The 9634-nt window shown below is 33.4% G+C and overlaps 1 protein-coding gene across 3 annotated transcripts in view; it reads right to left on the bottom strand.

Moving 5' to 3' along the window:
* Window positions 1-1881: 1881 nt before the first annotated feature.
* The window catches only part of SLC12A2 (solute carrier family 12 member 2), a 104909-nt gene continuing 97156 nt past the window's right edge, over window positions 1882-9634 (bottom strand). For 2 of the 3 annotated variants that reach the window (XM_025387501.1, XM_025387502.1), the window contains 4 exons: window positions 8537-8623; window positions 6999-7134; window positions 6656-6723; window positions 1882-5033 (listed from right to left, as the gene is read on the bottom strand). In XM_025387501.1, the coding sequence (XP_025243286.1) occupies window positions 4898-5033; window positions 6656-6723; window positions 6999-7134; window positions 8537-8623 (427 nt within the window). In that variant the 3' untranslated portion in view covers window positions 1882-4897. Of the gene's footprint in view, window positions 5034-6655; window positions 6792-6998; window positions 7135-8536; window positions 8624-9634 lie in introns of all 3 variants that reach the window. The other variant, XR_003119802.1, reaches the window with a different exon arrangement.

The following is a 9634-nucleotide window of genomic DNA, read 5'->3' as shown; positions in this document are numbered from 1 at the left end:
GCTCAACTGAAGCTTAATTTAGAATGTAAAAGAGCAAATGTATCTTCTAGTAGTTATACACCTTTATATGTACCTTATATAAATAAATATGAACAGTGCCTACTTAATTTTAAAACTGTCTTTTTTGGTATATCTTAGAGAGATAATAGCTGGATATAAAGTCACCCTACAAATTGCTTCCTTTCTTAAGATGAAGTTAACTCTTCCAGGATAAAACCTCCACAATTCTCTACCTCAAAAGCTTCAGCAGTATTCTAACAAAATTCTGACAAGTATTGAGTCAGGTTTTGGCATTCCATACCCATGGATCCCGACCCTGTTTTGTGGATCCAAAAAGTAAGCTTATTTTCATTTGTAGCTTTGCGTAGAACACACTGGTAATTTGTATTCATATCCTAGAATAGTGGAACAAAGGATGTGTGTTACTAATACACTATCATTTTGGGGAATGAGTTCCTGATCTGTGAGGACAGCAGCCACAAGGCAGGCTGCACAGCAGGAGGGGACAAATGCAAAGGCATTCACATTTTCCCTAATAGTTTCAAACTTTTACCTTGTCTGAAACAAAAAGGTAAGGAGAAAAAAAATGGGCTGAGGTTCTTAATGCTATCATTTAACAGACTATGTTAAATGCCCATCACGTAAGTAAAACAGGTCCATCACCATTACCAGCAGATTCCATACAAGACAATGAGACTTAGATCCTTAGGTATTCGAGTACTACCAAAAAAAGTATGTCAAGTTGGTTAACCCACCAACACACTATTTATTATCTGAACTAGATAAACTAAATAGTACTTTCTATTGAGCATATCCTAGAACTTGTACCATCTTTCCCCAAAAGTTAAACATTAAACTACCATCTATTTTCTCTGGCCCTAGAAACTTCCTATAGGTACATAAACATAAAGAGGGAAGCATACCAAATGGATTTATCTTTTCTTCCTGGTGAATGAACAGCAGAAACCTGCTGGCTCAAAGATGAATGATGTTCTTGTTTTAAAAACTGTTGGATGGTCTGATATTAGAAAATGTCACATACATAGTTGCCTTTAAATTATCTTTTAGCTTTCCAAATAAGTGAACAGTGGCCTGAATAGTGGCTTGAGAATAAGGAAGACGACAAACAAAAAAATGGATGTTTACATTTTGTTTTGAACCTATTAAGGCAGCCTGTAGCCAACCTATATTTCTAACTATAATTTGCGTTACCTGAACACACATTTACTCGGCGGACAGGGGTGAGTAATTTGGAAACGACCAATCTATCCCAGCCATCTGTCTTATGGATCAGCCAGCAGTGAATGCATAATGAAGGAATTCCCGGGGATGAAAGACCTGGGCTCTAGACCAACAACCTTCCTTGATTTACCACATGACCTTGGAAAACTCCCTAAACTGCTCCAAGCTGCTTTCTCAAGACTAGAAGAAAGAAACAGCTGTCCTGCATATATACCACATCTACAGTCATGTTTAAATGAGAAAATGAAAATGCTTTCTAAAACTCTAAATGAGCTTAGATAAAAATCTTTGGAAGGAAAGAATCAGATGATATTCAGGGATTATGAATCGCTTTTAATCTTCTAGTTTCCTCATTGACAAATGAGAGATTTGGCCCAAAGATAAAGCAGAATTAGAAAAGCCAGGTCACTTAAAAAAAACCCATAATGAGCTGCAGCTTAGATGGTTCAGTCATACTATAAGTATCAACAGTGATTACTGCAAAGGTTTAGGAATAGTGAACGACTTTTCCAGGGCATGAATATTAAGGTAAAAGCTATTTTAAAAATTCAGAAATGAATGAAGCAATAGTTATCTAAATGACACAAAACCACAAAGCTGGCAAAAACTTACAGATAAAATATAAGAATGGACATTAAATAGGTTGAATGAATCCACTTCCTTTATTGCAGTAACCTCTGTACAAAGCAGCAACTGCAATACTCAAGGTTAAAACATTAGAAAAGCATTTGTGTGACAGTTATAGTACAGTATTATCAAAATATTACATTTTCAAACTTAGCAGATAATCATCCACCAGAGCTCAAATCTTTAAATTATTTCCATAGTCTTAAAAAATATGTAATGTCAGAATGCATATAAAAAGAATGTAAAAGGAAACCTAAAATACAAATGGAATAATGTAACAAATAAATAGTTGATTTCAGTAACTGTTAATAATCAGCTTAACACCACCATTCTCTTTAAACTCACTGAATTCTTATTTATAGGAATAATGAACTGTCAAATGCCATGGCATAATTGTTTATCTCTAAGCTATCACCAATGATTAGAACTAAAAAAATTTCGCACAAAAATCAAAATTCAGCATAAATAAAGCTATTTTTAGCTTCAACACTAGCTAGCATCTCTAAAAATTGCTGAAATAAGTACTATAACAATCTTGCAAATTTTCGACCTGATGTCTAGTGTTAAGTGAAAGTAATGCATTTTTTTAAGTGAAAAGCTTCTTACATTATTTCACAGACAGTATTACCCACCCCACATTATGAATATTTAGATACATTTTATGTACTTTATACACACATGTATGACGCATGACATTTGGTTCCTGTAGTACAGATCACAATGTTGTTTTCCTGAATGGGAAAAACTTAAAAAAGAAGTAAGTGTACCTGTGCACATTTCAAGATAGCAGCACTCAGTCCATGCCCTATTATCCATTTTTAAAGTTCACACGTTATTGTTTATTGAATAATATAATATTTCTACTGTCTTTACCCCCAAACAAACATTGCAAAACCTGCAATGGAACAATGCTGTGAGTTAAAATGTAGAATTTTCTCTTAAGAAAATCAGTTACTTCATTTTCTTAATATTCTGAATTCAAGTTATCAGATCTCTATACCTAGCTCATACTCATGCAGCAAAAATGCTGCACACCACTGAAAATAACGTTATAGATGTCTATCAAGATTCATGAAAACCAGCCGGGCGCAGTGGCTCACACCTGTAATCCCAGCACTCTGGGAGGCCGAGGCGGGCAGATCACAAGGTCAAGAGATAGAGACTATCCTAGTCAATAATGTGAAACCCCGTCTCTACTCAAAATACAAAAATTAGCTGGGCATGGTGGCGTGCACCTGTAGTCCCAGCTACTAGGGAGGCTAAGGCAGGAGCATTGCTTGAATTGGAGAGGCGGAGGTTGTAGTGAGCTCAGATCACGTTACTGCATTCCAGCATGGCAACAGAGCAAGACTCCGTCTCAAAAAAAAAAAAAAAGATTCATGAAAACCTGCATAAATTTTCCACCACAGAAACTTTTATCAATTGACCCACTTAACAGTACTTTAGGCGAAGTATTCTCCATTTTTGAACTGGAAAATTGTGTGAAATTACAGCATGCCCTTCAAATGATCACCTTTGTTCTCTATGAAACCTGTATCTGTTAATCTGATTTTGAACTTGTTTACTTAAACAAAAGTTTGCCTAATGAATCCTGATCACTTTAAAATGCAAAATACCAGCAACATAAATTTCATTATATATACACATATGCATCTGTGTATGCATATACATATATACACACACACATACAAATATGTAGACATCCCTTGAAATGTTTTCAGGAAATCCTTCCTTGAATTATAAATGAAAAACTTCACATTAATAATTTTATATAAAGCTTTTAGTAACAGTACATATGCACTGTCAAAATTGTACTAGTAGACTATGATGTCAAAACAGACATTTCAAAAGCACAAACTGGCAGTTTTTCTTAACACAAAAGTTTTAAAGTATTAAGAATGGATTAAATTTTAATGTTCAGAATAATCTGTTCAAACCTGAGTGTATTAAGACTAAGTGTACTTGACAATTGAATAATGAATGAATTAAGCCTAAAAACATTTCTCTAAGAAACCAGTGGTCCATTTAACCATTTGATGAAACATTATTTTAATGACTTATAAAGGATAGTACAGTATACTGAAATTCCACTTAAATATTGAAATAGTCTATTAAATGACATTGCTTTGTCTAAATTCCCTCCATAAAATCTGTTAGCATTTCTTAAAAGTCCCTCAGATTTGAGGGAAATTCTAAATTAGGACAGTTTTCTCTCCAAATAAATATAAATGATCTTGAGTATTTTTGTTTAAAGAATGACGTTTTTAAGCATGGTATAGAAAAGTATGGGATGAATCTTTAATCTTAGAGGTTTCAAGAAATAATAATATAGTAATAATAGCCAATCAGAGGGGTTAAAAAGGCATTTGGGGGGCTTTTTTTCCTAGCTCTGTATTAACATATACTCATATAAACCGTACCATGGGGTCACTTTTTGGTTACCATTTCCCCTTCCCTATTTTTCATTAACCTGCCCTAATTCTCACCTTTAATATCTAACAGATACCTTTATAAAATTAACAAAACACATACAGTACTCAACACTAAATGGTCAATGGAAGAAGACAAGCAGTGTTCATTTTGTTTTAAAGTGGAAGAGACTAGAAATAAAAACAACAGTTGAAGGCAAAGTTTGACATTCTATAAATTTATAAAAGAGGATATATGGATGAAATTTGGTTAATTTCAGAAGGCACCTCAAGGCTAAAGGCTTTTTGTACTTCTTTCATCAATCAAAAAGTTAACACGCTTTTATTGCTATTCAAGTAGCAAAGGAAAACTACTCTCACAAACTTCAGTTCAACAGAGAAGAATCACCATTCATTAAGATTGAGATATGGAATTGACTAAAACCGAAGTCTTCATACACATATCAATGGAGCAACTTTCCTGTGTGCTTTCAAATTAATGAAATCATGAAAGAAAAGTCACTATTCGCCATTGTGATGTTAATGTGTCATTGAAGATTTCAGTTACTACACTAGGCACTGAAGTACCATTCTGGAGGGCTGTCCACTGTATAGAACATTTATGAGTAGAAGGTAAGGACACTCTGATGATTCCCACGAACTAGGAGGATTGGTGGTAGGTCCTTAGATAGAGCTTCTAACCATGCCATGTAGAGAGCACTGGACACAGCACCTTTTCGTGCAACTGGGAGACTCCTGGTATCAAAAAGAGAAAAAAAACCTGAGCAATGCATTGACAGAATAAAATGTAGCAAAAATTATAAAGTAGATTACAATAAGTTACTATAAATTACTATAATTACAGAATATTTCTGAGTGCAGGAGAATTCTGCATATAGAATAACAACCACAGTTGTGTTGCTTAGCGATAGCGACTCATTTCTTAGAAGTTATTATTGTCAGGCAATTTTGCCCTCATGAAAACATCATAGGAGTACTTACACAAACCAAGATGGTATAGCCTACTACACATCTAGGCTATATGACACAGCCTGTTGCTCCTAGGCTACAAACCTGTACAGTATGTTACTGTAGTGAATACCATAGGCAACTGTAACACGATGGTAAGCATTTGCATAGCTAAATATAGAAAAGATACAGTAAAAATATGGTTTTTTTGTTTTTGTTTTTAAGAGAGATGGGTCTTAATACATTGTCCAGGCTGGACTCAAAACTTCAGGTCTCAAGCAATCCTCCCACCTCAGTCTCCCAAGTAGCTGAGACTACAGGTGCACACCATCATGCCCAGCTTAACATATGGTATTACAATCTTATGGTACCACCATCGTACACGTGTATATAAAAGACTATAATCTGTATCAACAAAGATTTTTAAGAATTTGTTCATAAGAACAGTAAATATTTCTATAAACCACAGTATCTCTGAGATATAACACTAAACCCTAGATTTCCCCTTCTTTAATAAGAATAGAATTCTTTTAGGTGAAAGGTATGTTTACTATCCAAATTTAGAAAACAGAAGCTATATATGGATAAATGCAATTTTTATCTTCTTATCTCAGTTTTAATTTCTATTTATGGATGGTGGTAGCAGTGACCAGCTGCTTTGTAAGTTTTTCTCTAAATTTCTGTGTTTTAGTGTCTTTTCCATTACAGGTATTTATCATCAGCAAAACTTGAAACTTTCTGATTTATTAAATGCTTGTTGTTAAACTAACAATCTTTTGATAGTTTTTTTCATTATTTGGCTTTTTTTGTGGGGGAGAGGCCTGAGCTTTCCTATCTAAGGACACATGTTCCAGAACTGAGAAAATGTGGGTTCAAAGAATATCTAGCTAACCTAGTTCAATAGAGAAAGAGCCAAAGCAGGCATTTACATCTGTATTTAACTCAAGGACAATGTGTCGGTATGTAAAATTTGTGTGTGGAAAACATAAGAATGGGAATCCAGACAGGAATCACTATTCAAGTTTAATCTGCCAAATAACATTTTTTGGGTTATTTTCAAGAGGAAGCTGTCTGGGGTCCAAATTTTAACGTAGGACCCTCCTATCCACACATACTTAATGGCTATGCTGTAGTGTTTACAAAGATAAGGAATTTTGAAAAGGTGAGAAGTGTAAACAAAAGGTTCCAATTACGATAAAAAAATTACTTGGGATTCATATAAGCTTAAGGTTAGTCTTTCTCCATATGCTTAAAGCATAGTATATTTTTACAAGTTTGTTTTTTCCTCCTTACAACAACTAAGTCAATATGGGTGTTATATAGATATGTAGCTGGAACAGAAATTAATTCAAAGCATATTATCAGAAATTAGCAAGAAAATCTTTATAAAGATATTACTTACTACTTACATGACAATAATATTAGCTGTGCTTGAATGTTCCTTTAATAATTCATTTAACCTGATCTGCCGGTAGGTCTGAAATGAAACAGGACAAAGTCATTCCTAGACCATTTGGAAATAAGAATTTAGCATGGTTCATAAAACTATAAGGAGACAAAAAGAAATGGAAATGAATTTTAGTGTAATAAAATTTTTTTTTTTTTAAAAATGCTTTCTGCTAACCTCAAATAAATCTATTTTAGAGTTCATTTATACAATTGACCCCTCCTATATCAAATTTGAAGTTCTTGCTTTTCATGTCTTTTATTACATAAAAAATCAATGAAAATAAAGCAGAAGTGAAAGAATACCTTGGTCTTATAAAGTTCAAGCTCATTATCTGTTATTCGCCATGGTTCATCTTCTTTCATTTTATCTGCAATATCTTGCTCTTTATCATCTTCATGAAGTCTGTATGGCTCAATCATTTCCTCAAAAGCTATAATACTTTAAAAAACAAAGAATTCTCACAACTAATCTTATTTTAAGTTACATAACAGAAAGATCTTAAATATTAAACTATAACTTGCAAAGTCAGTGCCTCTCATTTATTATGCTCCTCTCCATACCCCAACCATAATAATCACTTTGGCAATTTATTTCAAAAACAGCAATTTCTAGTCTCTCAAACTGATGAGAAAATTAGAACCCATATGGACAATACAGATTGTGCATCCCTAATCTGAAATCCAAACTGCTTCAAAATCTAAAACTTTCTAAGCACCAATATGATGTCTAATGGAAATGCTCAGTGAAACATTTTGAATTTCTGATTTTTGGATTAGGGATTCTAAACCAGCATGTATAATGAAAATGTTTCAAAATTTAAAAAAAAATCTGAAATCTGAAACACTTTTGGTTGATCCCAAGCATTTGGGATAAGGAATCTCCAACCTGTAATAAAATTGCATTTTTAACTGCTAAAGCTGATCTCCCTGTATCTACCCCTCCTCCCCCTATGGCCATTTTCTCTCAACCTAAATATATTTTACCATAGTAGCCAAAATGATCCCTTTGAGCAATAAGTCAAATTGTGTTACTACCCTGCTCTAAAACACCCAAAGGCTTTCCCAGTTATCAATGAATAAAAGTAGTGTAAAAAAATGTACTAGAACATTTTGAAGGGGAAAAGGGCAGACACTAAAAATTTAAGGAAATGAAAAATTAATTTCTACATCCATATACTTACCAATAAAATAACATGAATGGCATTCTAATCCTCTATGAACATGAAAAACGTATTTTTCAGTATCAAATCTAGTATGAAGCACCCAGTACACAGTTTTACAATAAAAGCAATCTCACAAATTTTACCTTACTATTTCCTATCTAAAAGGAATTCTTTACATCAGCTTTGTATTGATTCAACATTAATCTAAGAATTAAAATTATATCAGGTAAAATAAATACAAATATCATTATAACAACCTGTATATACCATTTTAAGGTGGAATATTCCAAAGTCTTTCCTAGAAGAACTCTGAATGCAACTATTGTAGGCAAATGTTTAGATTTTCCTATTTTAGCAATAAAACGAAACAGTGGAAAGTAATAGGTATGTAGAGCAGGGACTGAGTGGTTATAACGACTGCAGGCAGGGGCAATGGAAATGAACCACCTTTCAGAAATCACATGTAAAGCTGTAATTTAAATCCTCTCTGAATATTGAAAACTCTTTAGACTTTCTTTAATATCTGATATATGCATACCAACTATTAATGCTAGATTTTTAAAATATTGACTTCACATGTAACTAACAGCAGGAAAATAAATCTCTGGGTTTTAATTAAGTTGAATCTGTCTGAGTAGGCCATCTATAAAAGGATCAGAAACTTGTAGAGTAACTTACTTTTCCTTCTTTGGTTTGGTATTGATATCTCCTAGGACCATAATGTCAGAAAAGTCTATTCGGAACTTGCTAAGCAAAGTAGCCATCCTACAACAAAAATAAATAGAATTAAGATACAAGTATTTTCATTCTATATTGGGCTGAATCCATACATCTGAAAAGCATAATTTATAGAAAAAGTCAGTCTATCATGTGCTAAACAATGTCCATTTGAATTAATTCACACCATTCATTCACAAAGCAGACTTAAATTCACTGAGTACTTTACTTTCTGAGTAATCAATCACTGAGTGTTTTACTTTCTCTGTATCTCTCCTTAGTACTGAGTAATGGACAAAGAGACATTAATAATTAAATTTAAATGGCAGCTAATGTTTCTTAAGGTTAGTCAAACTATATTGATAAGTACATAAATTTCAATAAAAACTAGTAGACAAATATTTATTTTTGGATTATTCTTCCATCCAAGAAGAATGCTTATCTCAGGGCCCAAATATGACCTGTGGGCCATACTGAAGATATAGTTGATGGCAGATTAAGTTCATAGCATTTTGGGGGAGGAGGGAACTGGAACAGGACATAGAAAAGGAGCATCAACAAGCCTGATTTTTCAGTAAATACCTTTCCGAAGGCATAGCTGGCAATGAAACATTGGTGGCAACAATAGAACAGTTGAAGTGCACATATATACAAAAAAAATGCAATTTTATTTGTAATGAAAATGTTTTTAAATTGAGATATGAGAAAAAAGATTTGCTACAGGTTTGATTATTAAATTTATTATTAGCATTTCTTGCATAATTCACTATTTGAAATGAATAAACACCTAGCTGAATTCCAGGACCTATCAATTAAGTGCCTACTATAAAACATGCTAAACATAACAGGGCCCACAAAACTTAAATAAGAAAATAAATATAATACCTGCCAGAATGTGATGAGTGGTAGGTATAAAGTCCATTGTGATTCCGGAAAGAAACATAACAACTAGATCTGGGGGTAAGGCGGGGGAAACAGGAAAGGCACTATGAAGAACTGAGCTAGGTTTTAAAGAGTGCAGTATTTAAAGAGATAAAAGGAGAGGCAAGTGAAGAGCTG

This window comes from Theropithecus gelada, chromosome 6 (assembly GCF_003255815.1).
Source record: "Theropithecus gelada isolate Dixy chromosome 6, Tgel_1.0, whole genome shotgun sequence".
NCBI classification, from domain to species: domain Eukaryota; kingdom Metazoa; phylum Chordata; class Mammalia; order Primates; family Cercopithecidae; genus Theropithecus; species Theropithecus gelada.
The sequence above is the reverse complement of the archived record's forward strand: the minus strand, read 5'-3'. Positions and strand labels throughout refer to the sequence as shown.